Source organism: Rattus norvegicus, chromosome 5 (genome assembly GCF_021556685.1).
Source record: "Rattus norvegicus strain SHRSP/BbbUtx chromosome 5, alternate assembly SHRSP_T2T, whole genome shotgun sequence".
Lineage (NCBI taxonomy): Eukaryota > Metazoa > Chordata > Mammalia > Rodentia > Muridae > Rattus > Rattus norvegicus.
Window position 1 is genome coordinate 54,447,539 of NC_141538.1, and position 19,792 is coordinate 54,467,330.

General features: G+C 40.1%; 2 protein-coding genes across 11 annotated transcripts in view; one reads left to right on the plus strand and one right to left on the minus strand.

Moving 5' to 3' along the window:
* Orc3 (origin recognition complex, subunit 3) overlaps positions 1 to 9,840 on the minus strand; it is a 56,591-nt gene extending 46,751 nt beyond the window's left edge. For 5 of the 6 annotated variants that reach the window (XR_015619697.1, XR_015619696.1, XM_087548866.1 and 2 more), the window contains exons 1-4: positions 9,785 to 9,840; positions 6,627 to 6,681; positions 2,928 to 3,025; positions 83 to 227 (exon numbers count right to left, since the gene is read on the minus strand). Coding sequence is in view for 4 of the 6 variants with exons in the window: in XM_087548866.1 (XP_087404992.1) it covers positions 83 to 227; positions 2,928 to 3,025; positions 6,627 to 6,681; positions 9,785 to 9,808 (322 nt within the window). In the remaining 2 variants the exon portion in view is untranslated. The remainder of the gene's footprint in view (positions 1 to 82; positions 228 to 2,927; positions 3,026 to 6,626; positions 6,682 to 9,784) is intronic. The other variant, NM_001025282.1, reaches the window with a different exon arrangement.
* A 37-nt stretch (positions 9,841 to 9,877) lies between these two features.
* Rars2 (arginyl-tRNA synthetase 2, mitochondrial) overlaps positions 9,878 to 19,792 on the plus strand; it is a 51,884-nt gene continuing 41,969 nt past the window's right edge. For 4 of the 5 annotated variants that reach the window (XR_015619455.1, XM_087547913.1, XM_087547910.1 and 1 more), the window contains exons 1-4: positions 9,878 to 9,946; positions 12,621 to 12,694; positions 16,110 to 16,212; positions 18,158 to 18,241. Coding sequence is in view for 2 of the 5 variants with exons in the window: in XM_087547910.1 (XP_087404036.1) it covers positions 9,911 to 9,946; positions 12,621 to 12,694; positions 16,110 to 16,212; positions 18,158 to 18,241 (297 nt within the window). In the remaining 3 variants the exon portion in view is untranslated. 5 annotated transcript variants of the gene reach the window in all.

Consider the following 19,792-nt stretch of genomic DNA (forward strand, 5'->3'; position numbering starts at 1 on the left):
AAGTTGTATCAGAACAAAATATTTTCCACTAGTATCAATAACAAAACCAGTCTTAAAAATATGCACAGATATGCATACATACCAAGAATAAGAGCAGCTGTTGGAATTTCTCTGAGTCTCATCTGAGAGCCCCAGTTTCCTGAATTTTTCTGAAATTCAGAATGGGACTTCTGCAGAAAGTCAACTAGGTTATCAAACAGATTTTCATTTAATCCCTCCTGTAATTGCTGCAAAGAAAACAAAATTTCATGAATTATTAGTAGTTGTATTTCTTTTCCTTCCTGGTATAGGAGAGTTTCAATTTTTCCTTTGAATGTTCAGTAATTTTAGTTGATGAGATTGAAAAAGCAATAGATCAACAGGGTAAAAGAACCCCACACATATCAATACACAATGGACCACACAAACTGTATTGAGAGCGAAAAGAAGGGGGGCTATAGAATATATTAACACACAATAAACAGAAACAATGTACTGGGAGGGACAGAAGGGGAAACACATACACATACAAACACACGTTAACACACAAGGAGCAAGCACACAGGTTGAATGTACTGAGAGGGAATAGAAGGGCAAGATGGCTGAAACTGAAACTGCATTTTGATATGAAGAAAAAAGTTGTCAGTAGAGTTAAGGGGACAGGTTGAAGTTTGGGGAGTAAGGTAGGGAGGGATAAGGACCTCGAGTTACAGAAATGTGAGAGTGAAGGGCATCCAGCTAGCAAAGATGGTCTCCTTATGCACAGAAAGTCATCCAGATAACTATGATTAGAATGCCAATGTCATCTCTGACAGGGCTAGGAAGCAGACACTCGAGCTTTTCTTTCTTTTCAAGGGTCTTTCCTTAGATAAAGGGATACTGAATAAAGAAGTCTCTTCTTGAACCTACTGTTTTTTAATGTGGATAAATCTAAATTTCATTTTACAAATGATAGCTTCTCAGAGCCATTTCTGTATCTGCAACTTCTCTTTATAGTTGGAAATATACTGAAATATACGGTCTGGAGACATATCTTACAGAGGACCTGAGTTCAGCATCCACATGGTAGCTTATAACCATCTTTAACCCGAGTTCCAGAGGTCTGACACATTTGGTCTGTTCAATACATCTACATACATATGCACATACACCCTACACACACACGCACACAGGCACACATATACACATAATTAGAAACTGAAAAATAATTCTAAAGAGAAATATATTTTGTGATGTTCTATTTTGACTTTTGCTGGTTTTAGAAAGAAAAGTATTATAGATTCAGTTGAAAATTATGTATAAAATAAATAACGGCTTCATGAAATAAAAAAAAAGGTTTTCCTTAAATTTCTAGAGAGTAATGCTTTGGATTACTTCATTTAAAAAAATCTCTCAATTACTCATTTCATAACCATTCACTAATCATTTTGTGGATATCAAGGACAGTCTCCCCTGAAAAGGTGAAGAGATAAAAGTTGAACCATCCACTCTACGAGGAAGAGGTAATTCATTTGAACCAAGACACTGCCTGCTGATGCAGAGGTGACAAAGGTAAGTGTCAAGAACAAGAAGCTGTAGGAACAGAGAAGAAAGCACTCGGAGGACCACTGACACAGCTAAGCATGAAAGAATCCACTGTGAGGAAAAGAGCTAAGTGCAGAGATAAAGGTCTCCACTGAAACAAACACCATCAGATACGAGGACTGGACCTGTAAAGAGGACACCCCGAGAGCTGTAAGGAGTGACATGTCAGGCTGGTTTAGCACTACTGTGAAGGCAGAGGAGGAAGGAGGTAGTGCTGGTACCTACGGGGCTGTGTGAAACCCACCCCAAAGTCAGAGAGAGAGAGCGAGAGCGAGAGAGTGAGAGCGCGCGCTAGAGAGAGAGAGAGAGAGAGAGAGAGAGAGAGAGAGAGAGAGAGAGAAGAGAGAGAGAGAGAGAGAGTGAAAGAGAGCGTGAGAGAGCGACAGCGAGAAAGCGAGAGAGAGAGAGAGAGAGAGAGAGTGAAAGAGAGCGCGAGAGAGCGACAGCGAGAAAGAGAGAGAGAGAGAGAGAGAGAGAGAGAGAGAGAGAGAGAGAGAGAGAGAGAGAGAGAGAGAGATGCATTTGCCTGAAAGGGGCTCAGAAACCAACAAAGCTAGTGGCAGGTTGGAAGACAGGATGTCAGGAATGCAGCTCAGGGAGTGCTAGTTATGGTGATCTAGGTTAAGACGCCAGACAAGACCTCGTGCAGTGTTTCAGCAGTTAAAAGTCCTCTGGCAGAGGACCGGAGCTCAGTTCCCAAGAGCTGGCTTCCTACCTTGAACCCCAACTCCAGTGAATTCGAGGCCCTCTCCTGTGGAGTGCATAGTGGCAAAGGTAGATGGGGAACGGTAGGAGACTCGAAAGTAGGTGTGCTGGAAAACGGTTCAGTGGGTAAATGTGTATGCCATGCAAGCCGAAGGACCTGAGCTGGAATTCCAGCTGCCACATAAAAGCTGTGTGTATCCCATTCAAACCCAAAGCGCTACAGCAGCAGCAGGACGAGCTGTGGGCACTGGAGCTACCCACTCCGCTATACTGAAGAGATTCACAACCAGAACACCCAATTAGCTCTAGGCCAGCCTGAGCTACTGCTAAGGCTGTGCCTCAATAAGAAAACAAAACAAAAACAGAAAAAAACTGGATGCCAGCACAGATTTCGAAATGGCTTCATTTCAGACTTGTGTAATCTCCTAACTCAATTTAAGAGTTCACCATAGTGACTTTCTTTTTCTCAGAAATGATCGTGTTGCAGTAATGGAGGCCATGCGTAACCTTTAGAACACTTTTCACTTGTGGTACATAGGTGTATCTGATTGTTCTCTCTCATTTTCTATGCATGCTGTTATGCCTCATTAGATATGGGAAGTAATAAATACAAGACTCACACTATTTTATTACAGAAATGTAAAAAGGAAATTATTCACCTCTGTTTCAGATTTTATCCGTTGCCATAGCAAGCGATATGTTTCAAATCGAAGTTTACTGTCTTCTGAGTCAAGTTCCTCATTATTAAAATAGTCCTCTAAAAAAAAAAAAACCCGGAAAGTCAATGTTTATTTTTTTAAGATTTATTTATTTATTATATAGACACATCAGAAGAGGGCATCAGATCCCATTACAGATGGTTGTGAGCCACCATGTGGTTGCTGGGATTTGAACTCAGGACCTCTGGAAGAGTAGTCAGTGCTCTTAACCACTGAGCCATCCTTCCAGCCCCAATTTCTTAATACAATAAAATCAAGAGATTGTGCACAGACACACACAGTATGGGGGAGGGGATCAAAACATTTTCTACGCATCCAAAAACCATGTATCAACATATACATCTTTCTCTATTACATTTGGAGAAAAACAATACACTACCGTTTGTATTTAATTTTACATCTCAATTTTTACCATATTAAAAAGGACATTTAAAGTTGTAAAGTTCCATTCCTTACTAAAGGATCTCTAAGCTTTACTTACTGATCTTCAGTTCAAGGTGTACACACGATTGTTTTCAGCCACATCTTCTTTATTTTCTCTATTAAACAATTTTTCATACTGTTTTTTTCTATTCACATAGTTTAGTCCAGCCTTTGATTTAATGAGTATTACTTTATTTTCTTTTGTCTTTTGTTTTCTTCTCCCTTTTTCTCTCCTCTCCTTCCTTCACTTACCCCACCCTCTAGCTTTTCAAGACAGGGTTTCTCTGTATAGGTAATCCTGCTATCTTGGAACTGACCATGTAGAGGAGGCTGGCCTTGACCTCAGAGATCTGTCTAGCTCTGTCTCCCAAATATTGGGATTAAAGGTATGAGCCACCACCATCCACCCTTTTTTTCCCCACTTAATTTTTGTATGTATGAACGCTCTGCTGCATGAACACCTGCAGGCCAGAAGAGGGCCTCAGATCCCTTTATAGACAGATGGTCGTGAGCCACCATGTGGATGCTGGGAACTGAACTCAGAACTCTTAACTGCAGAGCCATCTCACCAGACCCTTCTTTTCGTTTTTGTAATTCAATTTTATTAAAAGGTGCAGAAGACAGAAGAGAGTCTTAAGTGCCCTTGACTGGAGCTAATAGATGATTGTTAGCTGCCATGCAGGAGCTGGGAATCAACCTCAGTTCCTCTAGAAGAGCAGCCAATGCTCCTAACAGTTGGGTATTACCTCTGCCCTAAGGTGTATTACTTTATATACTTTAAAAACTGTTCTCTCCAGACAGCCTTTTTGTCAAAATATTTTTATTGCAATAGTTTTGAAAAATGTATTATCAATGAATATATGATTTTGAAAATTTAACAAATATATTTCCAGTAGATACAAAAACAAAAGTCCCATAAAACAACTTTTACTCTTGTCCTATAACAGCAAATGTGTCTTATTTCACTGTTCACTCAAGTGATTTCACAACTTACAATGGGTTGTGGCCTCCAATTTGGACATAGCAGCAGTTTACTTCCACATTGACTACCCCACCTCCTGTTCATCTCAGATACTCTTTTAGTTTAACAGCAGATTGTAACTACGTTCTATTGTTCAATTCTACTTCTGCACAATTCTCATTCTACAGCCACCAAACAATTTTACTCTTTGATTCAAACAGAAAGGTGGGGCACAGAAGTGGCACAGCAGTTCAAACCCTTGCTTCTCTTGCAGAGGACGTGGGTCTGAGTCCCAGCACCCACACAGTGGCTGCACCATCTGCAACTACACTTCCAGGGCATCTAACACATTCCCTTGGCCTCTGCAGCAGGCACCCGGCATGCAGAGAATGGATGCACATACCCAGAGGCAAAGATACAGACATAAAAATTTAAACATCCCAAAACATCCAAAAGAAAAAAACCATGTTATGAAATTAATAGTGATCTTGGCACTTCTCAAAAGTAATTAACACTGGTAAACTAGCTGGATACTTACAATAAGGAAAGAATTTAATGGTTATAAAAATTCATATCAGGCCAAAGATAAATGTAAAACCCAGCACTCTGCAAAATTATTCCAAGTCTGAAGATAGCTTAGGCCCTAAATAACTAGATAATTTTTTAATCATATTTTGAAGCAGTAGTGGCTTGTTCCTTTACTCAAACATCTTATGTTCCTTACAATTTCCTCCTTCCCTTCAATCAGTATTTTACATCCTTAGCTTTCTATTTTGTTCCAACACTCACTTCTTTTGATAGGCAAAGCTTTCCCTCTAGCATCCTACTGGTGGCGTGACGCCTTTAGCTGGTAATTTAGAATATGCATTCCTCCTTATAACAGCTGACTTAGGTTTCCACAAGTATCTTAATTTTGCCAAGCATTTTACATCAAGTCATTAAAATGTCAAGATGGCAAAGTTATTGTACTAAGATGCAAAAAACAAAGAGAGATTTTATGGCACTCTATTAAGAGATAAAGCAAACGCCTTAAACAGAAAGGAAAAAAGTCACTGTATTCTATGGTGGGTAGGATGGTGATTAAATGTTACGTAGCAACTACAGCATGAGTTCCTGTGCTTGCCGAGTCACTACCAAAGTACACAGTGAAGATGATCTGAGAGGGGGACACCAGTCTGTGAGGGTCAGTTCTCTCAGTCCTTGAAGAAGTCAGGTCACACCACAACAGTGGGAGGAGTGGCAGACAGACGCTATCAAGGCTTCCCCGTCACCCCAGCTTCTAGCACTCTGTGTGTGTGTGTGTGTGTGTGTGTGTGTGTGTGTGTGTGTGTGTGTGCGTGTGCGCGCGCCCCTGTGCACGCAGCCCTGCCACACAGCTGCCAGTGTCTCTTCTCAGTCCTCTGCCCAGTTCTACCAACTGTTTTGTTATATGTGCAGTCTTCCATAACACACTATCAGGTGGGAGAATGTACCAGCGTTTGCTTCGGGATTACCTAATCTCTTCAAGTCAGGGGACATATGGTGGGCAAAATAGAAACCATACCCCTTCCCCAATCAGTCTGCTTCAAATACAGAGAAGGCAGCTGCTAAAAAGTGGAACCTATTTCCCTCATCCCATCTCTTACTGTAACTTAATTCCCTAAACGCTTTTGTACTGTAGCAAAACATTAGTCTTAAGCCAGCATACTGAAAGAAAAATTAATAATTCTAAATAATGCTCAAATTATACTGCCGTACATATGACACGTGGATATTACAAACTGCAAATAAATCTTACGTTATAACTGAAATCCAACATAAAGTTCTATGCAAATATGTGCCTCACATTTAAAGCAGTGGTTAGAGCATGGGGTCTAAAGTCACAGGGGATAGGTTCAAATCCCAGCTCTATGATTTTACAGCACTGTAAGACAGTGTTCTTTCTTCTGTCAGAAACCCTCATATATGTTAATGGAGATCAACTACTCTCCCCAAAGTTAGCTGAGATTAAACAAACTAAGATGCTCACAACAGTCCAGCACACAGTAAATGCTTTAATATACTACCGAATATATTTGTTATAATTATATCGCTGGTGGTTTCAGATGCCACTGTATGGCATGTGTCTTCCATATATAATGAAGGAATAAATCCTTAATTTTCTTCAAACTATTCCTGGTACATTGAATCATCTCAAATTAAGGAAATTTACTTATAATTACTTAAGTTTTAGAAGATCTAGGGGAAGAAAACAAATTGGACTTATGATACTTTACCTATTGGCACAGAGATCTTTCTTTTTTTGAAGTCTGGTTTAAACACAAAACAGCCCTGTTTATAAAAGAAAGGAGGGAAGGGGGAGTAAAGTACAAGGTTAAATCAGGCAGAGCAGGCAAATCTAATTACCCAAATACTTTGCCCACAGAAGTCCTTCAAAGGCAGAATTGGGGTGGGAGACACAGCTTTCAGTTCCTAAGAAATACTATCACTTTTCTTTGAAACACAGACAGGGAAAAGTCTTGAAATTTTTATCCATTTCTTTCTCCTCAATCCAATAAGTTCTCATACTTTTTAGGGCCTGTTCTAAGAGATAGGCCAAGTTTCATAAAACTTAGAAGGGATGTAACATTAATGGTGAATATTAAAATACATTAAGTTAAAAACACTCACTCCAAGGGGATTTTTTGCTTAATTAGCGCTAAGTATCTACAACCAGGATGTACGTAGATGATTTTGGTTCTTGTTTCATCTACCATCTTTTCTCAGTTAATAAACTCCTTCCATTTACCCATCACAGTTGGACTCAAGACTCGTCACTGAGCATCTGTGATCCACTTGAGATAATGGAGGCTAGCCTGGTTTATACAGTTCAAAAACCAAGTGGAAAACCTAGGCATGGTTTGGACATTTGCCATCTGAGTACTGGTGGAGACAGAAAATCCCTTACATGAGTTTGTAGCTAGCCTAACTCTGCAACCAAACCAAAGCAAATAAACCAAGTCCTCCTCTCCTGTAGGAGACCCTCCTGAACTCTCATCAGAAATGCTTCTCCTGAGGTCTCAGTACACAAACATCTTTGCTTTGTCTCCCTGGTAAATTGAGAGCACATTTACAACACAGATACATTTTATTAATAACTGCCTTCTCAATGTTTATAACAGTACTAACAAATGAATACGTTAGGTGATCAGCACACAGAATGATAAATACTCATTAAGTAATTTTCTAGCTACATTAAGTTTCCTACTATTACCTGTGAACACTGAAACTTTGCTCCCACATTTCTAGTTGTGGTGTATTCTGCCAAAATGAAAGTTACATTTCATGGACGGTCTCTTAAGATTTCCATTTATATAGAAAATGAAAGATTAAGAGAAGTGAAATGTGACTAAAAAAAGTCATCCCAGACTACTGTTAAACAGCTTTGTAAAATATAAAGTAGCCATGTGGATTTCATGTTCCAAATTAAGCTTAACTTATCGTCTTATAGTTGCAACTAGTAAAACTCTATGAATTACTCATACACATTTTTAAGGAGTGAATGGTATCCCAACAAGCTTATTACTGCATCCTTCTCCATACAGACCTGTTGTAGCCAGAGTTATAGAATGGATAGTAATATAATAAATATTAGCACAAGGATATGAATATAAGCAACGGACATTAATGTAAACATATAAAGAGTAATATGGTTAACCGTGTTAGACCAGAAAGCCATCAGCCAAAAATATGACAAAAAAAAAACTTGATAGGTTTAAGGAGAAAAATAAAATAAAACGTTGGCACTTCTGTGAATTCTGGAAATTGTCCTTAAAGGCTCTTAGTTCGGGGTCTTAAAAGACCTGGAACTCTGCAGCCAAAGAAAAAATAAATATAGGAATAGAGCCAATAAAAACACCAGTGCCGTTAAATCTGTTTTCCTAGCATCAGCCAGTCAAAAATCTTTAACTAGGAACTGGGTATGGTGGTGCACACCTTGATTCTAATGCTTGGCAGGCTCAGGCAGGCAGGTGAGTTCAAGATCAGGCTGGTCAAATATAGAGCTACATACCAATAAAAGCACATAGGGAGAAAGAACATGCCTCCAAATAAATTAATTACACCAGTGTATGTTCTCTTTGAAACGTAGTCTTTGAGGGTGATCTTGTCATTGAGCATTTTAATCAAAATTAAATATTTGGTGCACCATTACCTCTCATCATTAAGAAACTTCTTACATGTCTTAACCCTCAGCCAGAGTGTCATACCATTTGTAAAGTGTCTCCATTTCGGCTGAACTGTGACAATTTCTTTTAAGTGGTAGTTGGGCTTCTAGAATTAAAGTGACCTGCTTCTATAGTCTTAACTATCTTGCTCCATCTACCCTCAGGAACGCCCAAACTAAAAAAAAAAAAAAATTGTTTTATCCATTTCCTAAACTATAGGAACTAAACACTCACTGTGGGCCTAATGGACTGTGGGCCAAAACTGCAGACCACATCAATGTCCTCCCGAGTATTCATCCAGTAAAAGCGCTGAAGGGGTTGGTTCACTCTGCCCTGTGGGCCAGAACTCTTCTCACTGGCTCTGCTGTGCAGCTCCCCCACCCCTTTCCTTTTTTTTTTTTTTTTAAGATTTTATTTACTTATTTTATGTATGTGAGTACACTGTCGCTGTCTTCAGACACACTAGAAGAGGGAATCAGGTCCCATGACAGATGGTTGTGAGCCACCGTGTGGGAATTGAACTCAGGACCTATGGAGGAGCAGTCAGTGCTCTAACCGCTAAGCCATCTTTCTAGGATCTCTCCTCTTAAAAACTACATTTTGATTAGCACTCTCTTGCCATCGGGGTAATCCATAATCCCCACTCATCTGAATTACACTTTTGTTCTGGGTTTTTCTAATGATTTCCCCACACACTACTTGGTATGCTATTTTAAATTCTACATTCTAAGGCAAAGAGCATCTTATTTGCTCTCCCAAACAATGCTTTCTATTCCCTCCAAGATCCTGATTTTTCAGATCTTAGCCGAACTATCACTTTCTCCAAGAGCTTCCCTAGTCTAGCAATCTTGATTAGTCCCTCTTCTCTTAGAACTTTTCCCTTGCTAATTCGCCAATTCAAGATCCGCTGCTTAATAATATTTCTGAGTACAGGAAGCTATTTTGTTTACGTCTGTATTTCGGTAACTTAACGCACAGTGTGTACTTATTGGGGGGGTGGGGGGAAGAGTGGGAAAAGCGGCGGCAGACAGAACGCAGTACTCTTGGGGCAGCCAGCGGGTCTCCTAGCGCCACGGCCTAGTTCCCCAGAACAAAGCTGGCCTCGAACCCGAACCTGGGCAAATCGCCTAAGTCCGGTTCTTCCCGGAGCCAGAGCTGATGCCCATCAAACCTCGCCGGACTTGCCAAATAGGCACCACGAATCCGCGGCGAGCGCCACCCCCACGTACCTTGGACACGGAGGAGGTGGCCATAGTCCGCGGCCCCGTGTGCCTGCGCACTATACACTTCCGCGCACCCTGGCGGAAGCAGAGGCGACTTCCGGCGCGGAGGCGGGGCTTGCGGGAAAAGGAGGCATGGCGTGTGGCTTTCGTAGGTCGATTGCCTGTCAGGTACTGTCTGGAGCGGCGAACCAGCCGGAGCCAGGGCCCGAGGGTGCAACCTAGGCCGGCTCTGCCTTCTCCCTGAGTTGCGGAGTAGGAAGACACTCGAGAGCACTGGGTTCTCCCTGTCTTCTCATTTCCCGTTCTTCATGCTTTAACCTGGGCGGACTGTCCATGGGCCATGATTAGACCCTGTAGAAATTAACGTTCCTTGTTCGTTTATACTCTTTATCTGATCTCATGAATAATCTTTAAGTTTCTTATTCGAGGTATATATCTTATATACCTCGAATAAGAAACTTAAAAGCTTAGTAAACCTGTAGACCATGTTCTGAGAAAGAGCTCTAAATCCAGTCTTGGAAACCACTGAATAAAGTAGATGATTTAAAATTCATGCTAAGGGCTGCGAAGATGGCTCCGTGGGTGAAGTGCCTGCTATACAAGCACGAGTGCCTGAGTTCGAATTTCCAGAACCTATGTAGAAAAACCTGCATGGCTAAGGAAGTCTGAAACCACACTTCTGCGTGGTGGAAACAGAAACAGGTGGATCCAGCGTCTGGTTGGATGAGAGTCTGTTCCTATACGGTGGAGAAAGACACTTGACCTGTACCCTTCACATAGTCACAGCAGCCCATCCTGCCTGGAGTTTGCTGGTGCTAGGACAGACTCAGGCCCATCTCAGGGAGATGACCACAGGCTTTTCTGTACTGCTTGTTCAATTAAGGAAGTGGTCATGCTTTGAAGACCCTTTTCTATGTTTACCTGCCTTTCTATATGTAAACCACGACTCTCTGCTGACTTTTATCCCGAGAAGGCAAGCTCTGTCCTTAGACCTTGCAGGTTTTGCTGTTCTTGAGCTCTTGGCACGATCTGTACGCCATTGATTACCCGATGCATTCTTTGTTCTTGTGTTTATGTGACCATCTTGTAGTTTTACCATGGCAGGAAATGAACACCTGTCACAGCTTCTGTCCACAGTGATCTACAGCTCTGGACTCAAAGAGAATAAAGGATGGCATATGCTGGAGCCAATATGACTGGGCCAGCGACATGGGTTGATGTTTCCCCAATATCCATAGGTGCAGTGTGGAAGCAGTTTTGTGGAGGTTTCATGGGAACAGGACAAAGACAGTAATAAATCAAAGCATTTAAAAATTAGATTGATGAAACCATCAGAGAGATTGGTTACAGTGAGATGGGGGTAACTTCTGTACACACCGGCTGCTGTCTGACAACCCACTGAGCCCTCTGCTTGGTAAAAAAACTGGGGGGTTTGTTTGTTTGTTTGTTGTTAATACACTCCCAGAAGGTTCTTATCTGTTTGTCAGGACTTACCTCTAGCTAGTAGTAGCAGGATATTAGGTGCAAAGGTAGGAGATGCCCAGATGAAATTAATTAGGCTCCAGGTCTGCTGCATCCAGAACTCTCCACAGTCACTGAAGTTTTAGTCAGTCAGCTACCACAGACACAGCTTCTTTTCAGGAATCCTCACTCTCGTCACCAAGATGTAGCTGCAGTTTTTCTTGGTTACTTATACTGAGATTCCTTGTCTGTGGGACAGTCTGGAGTGGTCTCCTTCCTAAAATAGGAACAGCCCTTCTTTATTTACAACTTAGTTCCTGTAACTGGGTAACATCGTCTTATGTATGTTCAAGGAAGCCAGCCAACTGGCCTGCTGAAACTGGCTCAGCCCTGCCCTCCTTTTTTATGTAAAAAAAAATATCATGCAATGTATTTTTATCATAACCCCACAACCCCGCCATTCTCCTCCTTGTCTGGTCCTCTCTCTAGCACCAGTACTGGAAACATGTCCCCATGTTCAGCTCTTACAGGAGCGCTAGGGTTCTGAACCCACATCCTCCTCCTGCTTTTATGGCAAACACCTTACCCATGTTCCAGCTCTGGTGGTACGGTCTCCTGTAACTTCTCTCCTCTCACTCTCAATGTATCGCCTTAGTCCCCAGGAGTCATCTCAAATAAATTTCTTGAACCAAAGTCCTGAGCCTGGGCTCCACAGCTCCGCATTTCAACTAGTTGTGGTTTTCTGTAATGATCTCTGGCTGCTCAACAGAGTTCTTTCTCGTTCCTGTGTCACATGTCCAAGGAATAACTAAAGCCTAAAATGTGTGCCTGTAACAGAGAATTACTCAAAACATGGAAATGTCTCTACCACCAAATTTAACACAGTCGTGAAAGAAGCTTCCTGGAAATATAAATGTGTCCATTTCTGCTTATTATTTGTGTGCTAAGGACCAAAACTTGGGCCCCACACATACCAAACCCAGGGCAAGTGACTAGAATACTCCCTGGTGTAGACTAGCTACTGGATAAATATTCTTTTAATGAAAATCACCTTTGGATTCTCAGTGATTCAAATCTTCTTTTTTTAACATATGTGTTTAAATTGACAAATATAAAATCCATTGAAGGACAAGCAGTCCTGCTTGATACTTTACTATCAAAACATTATGTCATATTCAAGCACTGGCAGTCACAGATCCTTAACTCGAGTATCAGATAAGTTAAATACCTTCTTTAATATGGGTTTTACTTACGATGATGATTTGGGCTCATTCTTACTGTGTTAATGATGTTCCTTTATTGCTAGTAAGCATTCCATTCACTCTGGAATAGGTACATCAACAACTTTATCCCGTTTTATTCTTTTTTTTTTTTCTTTTAGCTCTCCAGAGTATTGGCTCTTCCACCAGAAAGCTTGATTAAGTCTATATCGGCTGTTCCAGTTTCAAAGAAAGAGTTAAGTATGCTTGCAGTGATCTCAAATTGTTGAGTTTGTTGGCGATCCAATTTTACTTAACTCTTCAACTTACAGAGTAGTCCTGAAAGTTGTGATTCATTATAGTCAACTTATTATGATTAATGTCATAAAATTCTAGTTCTGTTTTAAGTATTCTGTTGTGAATGTGCTATCGTTTTGTTAATTATTCTCATCTTTATTTATGCTAGCAATAGTCACATCAGTCTTTAGGAAGGATATTCTAACCTGATTGGAATATTGGAGACTGTATCATATCTGATGCTTGAATACTATCATACCATACTTTCTGTACCACTTGGTGGTGTTGTTTTGATTGACTTTTCATTTGACGACTCCCAAATGATAGAGAATCAGAGCTATATAAAATCCATATTGCTTTCTTTTTTAAAAAAGATTTATTTATTTATTTTATGTATATGTACACTGTAGCCATCTTCAGACATATCAGAATAGGGCATCAGATCCCATAACAGATGGTTATGAGCCAGGACCTCTGGAAGAGCAGTCTTATCCACTGATCCATCTCTCCAGCCCCACATATTCTTTTCTTAGGTAGAGGGAAAAAATATCTTCCTCTATTAGTCTCATCATCTTAACCGTTAATTTATCATTTTGGCAAAATATTTTAGTGCTTAGATAAAATGTAGGCTACCCCTGGGTGTATTACCTTAGGCCACAGGGTCAAAATGTTCAAAGAAAAGAAATTGCATCTGCACTAAACATAAACAAAGTTATTGTTCATATCTCTGAAACAATACACTATTTATAAAGCATGTGCATTGTAACAGGAATTACTGCAAAATAGACATGATTTACAATATGGTTGTGCATGGAGGATGAATAGACACAGAATGCCACCATGTGCAAGAGTCCCAAGCTTCTGCAGACTGGATGGATCTCCAGATGTCCTGCAGAAGTCCTCTATCAGCTAATGATAGGAAGTGTGCCCCACAGCAGACTCTTAGCTCTAAGGTTTCTAACGATGGAATATAAAATTCTCAGTATCAGTGCATCCTTTGTTCCCTGAATTTTATTTGGACTTTCAGGTGAGAGGAAGGAGTGAGTACTCCTCTTTTGATGATAAAGAAAAGAAATAAATAGAAAGAAGAAGCACAGACTAGAGACCACTGATAATCTCACTATTTTCAGTTTTGAAAGTAGTGAAAATGGGGTTGGGTGTGGTGGAGGATGCCTTCAGTCTCAGCACTTAGAAGTCAGAGGCAGACTAACCTCTGAGTTCAAGACCAGCCTGGCCTATGTAGTGAATTCCAGGACAGCCAGGGCTGTGTAGAGGCGTGTCTAAAAAAGAAAAAAGAAAGAAATCTGTATATCAATCACTGAGCACCACCACTGTGTGCATAGGGCCAATATACAACATTGGATTATGTTCATAGCCACTAGATTTCAAAGCATAGCTATTACATCTTTTAAAAGGCTTGTTTTCCCCCCTAACTTACTGTTTTAAAACAAAAGTATATCTGTCAATCTAGTTAGAAAATTCAAAACACTTTCCCCTTGATGTTGAAGTGATCCACACAAGATAGTTATTGACAACCATGGTGATTAACCCAATTGAAAGTTTTAAGTCGTTTTTATTGGTGGCCAAACCAAGAATGGCTTGTGACTCTGAAAAGATTCTTGGTGCTTAAGCTCAAGGGTGCATCAGTTTTAAAACCAAACCAGTGTGTGCTTTACCAGCCACATCTGATTTCTTTGCAGGAGTCAGCAGTGTCTTCCAGGCACTACATCATATGCTTAGGCCACAGCCAGTGTCAAGGACAGTCCCAGAAGCAGGAGCAAGATGAATGTGGCTGTTCAGGGTGGAAGGCTGAGAAGTGACCAGGCAGGCACACAATAACATTGGGACAGGACGGCTTTACCTTACTCATTTCAATTGAAAACAAAATAACACATGTGTATTTTTATTCTTTGTTGTTGTTGTTGTTGTTTGAAGCAGGGTTTCTCTGTAGCCTTCACTGCCCTAGAACTCAGTCTCAAACACAGAGTCCATCTGCCCCTGCCTTCATAGCACCCGGATTAAAGGCAAGCACCACCACTCCCGGCTCTGTTAATAATTTTTAAAGAAACTTTTTTAGCAGCTTAGGATTCTTTGAGTCTTCCTGGATGTTTGAGAGCCATGCTTGTAAGACTGAAACCCTATTAAATCTTTTCTAAAGGACCCTAGCTTTATATCAAGAAAGTGTAATTCAGTCCTTGATGTACTCAAACCCCTATCATCGCAATAACAGTAGCACTCATTACTTTACTTTTTCTTTATTTCCTCTAACTTTTAAAAACCTCTGTTTGTTGCTTCTGTACACTTTATGCTTTATTCCTCTTTTGCTAAGCAAATTTCTTTAGTTGCCCATAGATTGGTTCAAATACTTGACTAAACATCAAAGCCTTAGATGAATTTCCACAATTAATTGTTTTCAGAAAATGGAGTGAATCATCACACACACAGCACACACCCAGTCTTTACTAGTTCTTCTTAATACCAGAAGATGTCAGTATATTATGTAGTTGTGAGGTTATTAATTAAATAACCTGAATTGTCACGCCCACAGAAAACTGTAGAGATAAGATGAGCCATTCTCAGGTAACTGTCCAAACTGTGAAGTCTTTTTCCCAAATTTAAGTCTTCTTTTCCTTGTATGGTAAGGTTAACTGGATTTTTTGTTTTGTTTTTATCAATGAGACTGTTTGAATGACTAGATACATCTCTTCGACTGTTTCCCTCCCTCCTTGCAGACAGATTCTCTCATCATACAAATGATTGGTCCTTTGGTTGGTTCCACTGTAGTTTTTAATAGTTTAACCATGATTTAATGAAAAGTACAGATAGATGTGTCTGTAACTCTAGGGAACAACTGAGTGTTAGGAATGACATTTTTTTCCCCTCATGTTGAAACGTAAAACAATTTAAAAACATTTTTTGTAACTGGGCTGTGGTAGCACGCACCTTTAATCCCGGCACTCTGGAGGCAGAGGCTGGCAAATCTCTGGTTTGTATGTGTTCCAGGACAGCCAAAGCTATGCAGAGAAACGCTGACTTAAAAAGCCAGACAAACAAACAGAAAGACACAAACAAAACCCCATTTTGCTCTTGTTATTAGAGCAGGAGAAGCAGCTTCATAGCAGATGTTGAAACACTTGCCTTTCCGAGTCTGCTTACTAGGTGCCTCCAACTTGCCAGGTATCTTTGTCTGTTTCAAAGATATACATCTACGCTTAGGTGATACACAAGAATTTTATGAAATAACCAAAAACTTAAAAGCTATAAGTAAATAGAAAGTTTTGTATTTCTTGGCTTTTAATTTCAAAGATATTTATAAAGAATACACAGGTAATATTTCTATAACATCCCTTTCCCATTTCAATGTTTATCTTTAGAGAAGTGGCAGATTTTCAGCTTTCTGTGGATTCCTTGCTAGAAAACAACAGTCACAAGTCACAGCTAGACACTCAAGATCAAGCCCAGAGACTGGCAGAGAAGGTATTGTATCTCCAAATTCTAATAAAGCTTAGCACTTAAAGAAGGGCAGAGCTCTACAGCAACCCAGCTATAATGAAACAAATACAGTTTCTTATTTAAGACATCTTGAAAAATGTTTGTTCATTTTAACTGTATGCTATGAGGCTTAATGGCTTTCAGAGTAGCTGTAAAGAATTTCTTTTCTTGTAGTGTACTTTCTGTTGCTGTGGTAAGTATAACCAAAAATGACTTAGAGAGTAAAGGGTTTCTTTGCCTAGGTAACAGTCCATCACTGAGGGAAGTCAAGACAGGAGCTTAAGCAGTAACTGAAGCAGATCCCCTGAAGGATTGCTTGTTCTCAGACTCTCGGGCTCCTGCTTAGCTTGCCTCTTTATACAGCTCAGACCCATTTGCCTAGGGATGGTACCACCTACAGTGGGCTGGGCCCTCCCACATCAGTCATCAGTCAAGGAAGTTTCTCACATACATGGTCATGGGACGGTCGTGGGACAGTGAGGTTTCTTTCCTAGGTAACTAGGTATATATCAGGTAGACAATAAAAAATAATTAGCACACTTCATGTACTAACATTGTTTAGTTGGTGTTTTGTTTTTTATTAGCCACAGGACTGAAATGTTAATTACATTTTATAAATTGAAACTGTATACATTTTTGTGTTTTTTATTTGTTTGCTTGGTTGGTTTATTTTAGTTTGGTTTTCGTTTTCCAAGACAAGGTTTTTCTGTGTAGCCCTGACTGTAGACCAGGCTGGCCTTGAGCTCAGAGATCCACCTGCCTCTGCCTCCCAACTGCTGGAATTAAAGCCATTGGTGACCATCACCCTGCAAAAGTGTATAGGCTTTTAAAGACAGACTTACTTACTCCCCTGCAGCTGGGGTTACAGACAGTTCGAGTGCTAGCAATCGAGCCCAGGTCCTCTGGAAGACCAGCCAGTGAATGCTCTTAAGATCTGAGCCAACCCCCAGACCCCCGGGTAAAGGTTTGAATCTAGGAAAATAAGCTTGATATATTAGAACAGTGGGGTGCAATTTTTTAAAATAAGTTTTTGAGAACTATGAGGAGAAATAGTGTATATGGAAGGCTCACAGAGAAGTTAGATGATTTAGTAAACTTTGTGTGTTGCTAAGTTTCTTCTCATAAGTGGAGTAGATTGAGGGAATGACCACATCTAAATTGTTTGCTGGCATAAAGCGTGTTGGAAAAGGTTTTTGTTTGTTTTTAATTTTTTATTTATAAGGTTATATGTTGCTCAAACAACTCTAAAAATTGAAACAGTGAAAGTCACTATTGGGAAAATAGGTGTATTCGAAAATGACTGCTCGGGAAGCTTTGGTAACAGAATAATTGTGATTTCATTATAAGATCACCTGTTTTTGTGATTTTTTTAAATTTTGTCTTGTTTTTTTAAGTCAGGATGTATACCAGAAGTAAAATTAATCTAATTACAACCCTAACCACTCCGTGTCTTTTAAGTTCTCAGAAGTAAAGACCAGTTGCTCTTAGTGACAGCAGGTATCTCTAATTGCATAGACTATCACAGGGGTTGAATGAACACGTGCAGGGAGAACAGACTTTAAAGCTTCATTGTGTGTGTTGGTGCCAGTGCTTTAGCAGTAAGTCCTGACACTGTGTCCTATTTGTGGTTGTCATGATAGGTGAAAATGATATAATGTGTTTACTGTATGATAGATGGGAAAATTTGAGGTGAAGGAACAGGAAAAGGGAGGGAGAACAGCATTTTAGTGAGGGAAAAAAAGAAAAGAGAATGTGTTTGTGTAAGTAGAACGGTGGGACAGAAAACACTGGCTAAGCCCCTGGCCCAGCTGCAGTGCCTGCGAACTGAGTCACCTGCTGTCCTGTGAGCCAGTTTCATGCCGTTAGAGCTCTGTGTCTCATTAGGTCGGCTCTAGGATGTAACCGGTTTTACGTGACTCTTATTTTTCAGCTTAAGTGTGATACAGTGGTGACAGCCATCAGTGCTGGTCCAAGGACTCTAAATTTCAAAATAAACAGAGCATTATTAACAAAGGTAAGAATGGTATATAGTCTAGTCTTTGTGCTTTCCCCCACGTTAGCCACACTGATCTTCCAGCTCTGGAACGTGTTACTCCTCCTCTAACCCGTGCACGTCCGATTGACTCCTTAGTCTGGACTGCAGCCTTAAGTTAATACACTTCAAGTTGTATATTACTTTCTTGGTGCGTTTGTTTGTTTGTTTGTTTGTTTGTTTGTTTGTTTGTTGTTGCCTTTGCTCCTCCGTCTTCTGAACAGAGTTAGTGTTTTGTTTTTTTCAGATCATTGGGATTTTATTTTTTCAGTCATCTTTCATTCTGAAGTAAAATCCACCCAGCAGATAAGGACATTTATTTTGAGTTTGTTAAAGCAGAACCTACAACCTGTTAGTGTACTTATCTCCCGAGTCTACTCCACTTCCTACAGGGTCTCAACATATACCCAGAGCCAGCTGCAAGCAAACACAGAGTCCTTTGAAATCATTCCACGGCAATTCACCGAGTTTATCATTCATCACTTTTAAATGATTTATGATTTATGGAAGTGGAAATGAATCTTGCCAACTATGCCTTCCACATTTTTAGCTCCTGACAGCAATATTGTCCTTCTTTTGTTTTTCCTTATGTAGGAGGGGGGAGGGGTAGAATTTTACCTTTAAATCTACTTTAGCTGAAAGAGAAAATGTGTGTGTGTGTTTCCAGGAAAAATACATGTTTATGTAATAATCTAAAATTTCAGTGGCCATGAACTTTATACTTTCCTCCAATTAAGAAACTGTAGAAGTTTACCTCACTCAGAGAAGTCCCATTGTATTGGTTACCACAAATATTCCTGTGGCTAGATGAGGTGGGACATCTATAATGGTGGGAAGGACTCTTACTTAGACAGCACACTTAGCACTTGCCAACAACTTCAAGTCATCTGCAGGAGAATCTGTAACATCTACTGATGTTTAATTTAGTTAAGGGGGAGAAAAGAAAAAGGTGATTTAAATCAAGTTCTATTTGCACTTTTTTTTTTTTTTAAATCTAACTGTGCATGCTCTACCAAGAGGAGGAACTGTTTTGTGACATTACTAAGTAAGTTTTGTCTATAGGTAGTGAATACATCCAAGCTACATCTCTTTTATGAACTCATAGAGATAATGACTTTAATACTAAAGAATTGACCAGGCAAGTTGGTGGTGGCAAATTACATAAAGTCCTGCTGACAGGGAAAGAGAACATCAACCAATAGAATTAGAAAACACGCACGTCATCCATAGGAAGGACAGTGATAGACAGAGTAACAGCCCGTCGGAGTGTCCATGAGTTCCTTCAGCTCCAAAACGGAAATGTCAAAGACTTCATTTCTGATTAAAACCTTTCATGTGTGAGTATTTACATGAGTACAGCTTATATTCAAACATGCACATCGGTAAATATATTAGATTCTAGTGCTTTTATCTATTAGAACATGGTGGAACAACCTAGACATTTTGAAGTTAAAAATGTCTATTTGTATTTGAGAGCTTCTATAAAAGAGAAAGTTAGTTTTCTTCAAAGGTGTGGTCCCTGGTAGGTTGAAC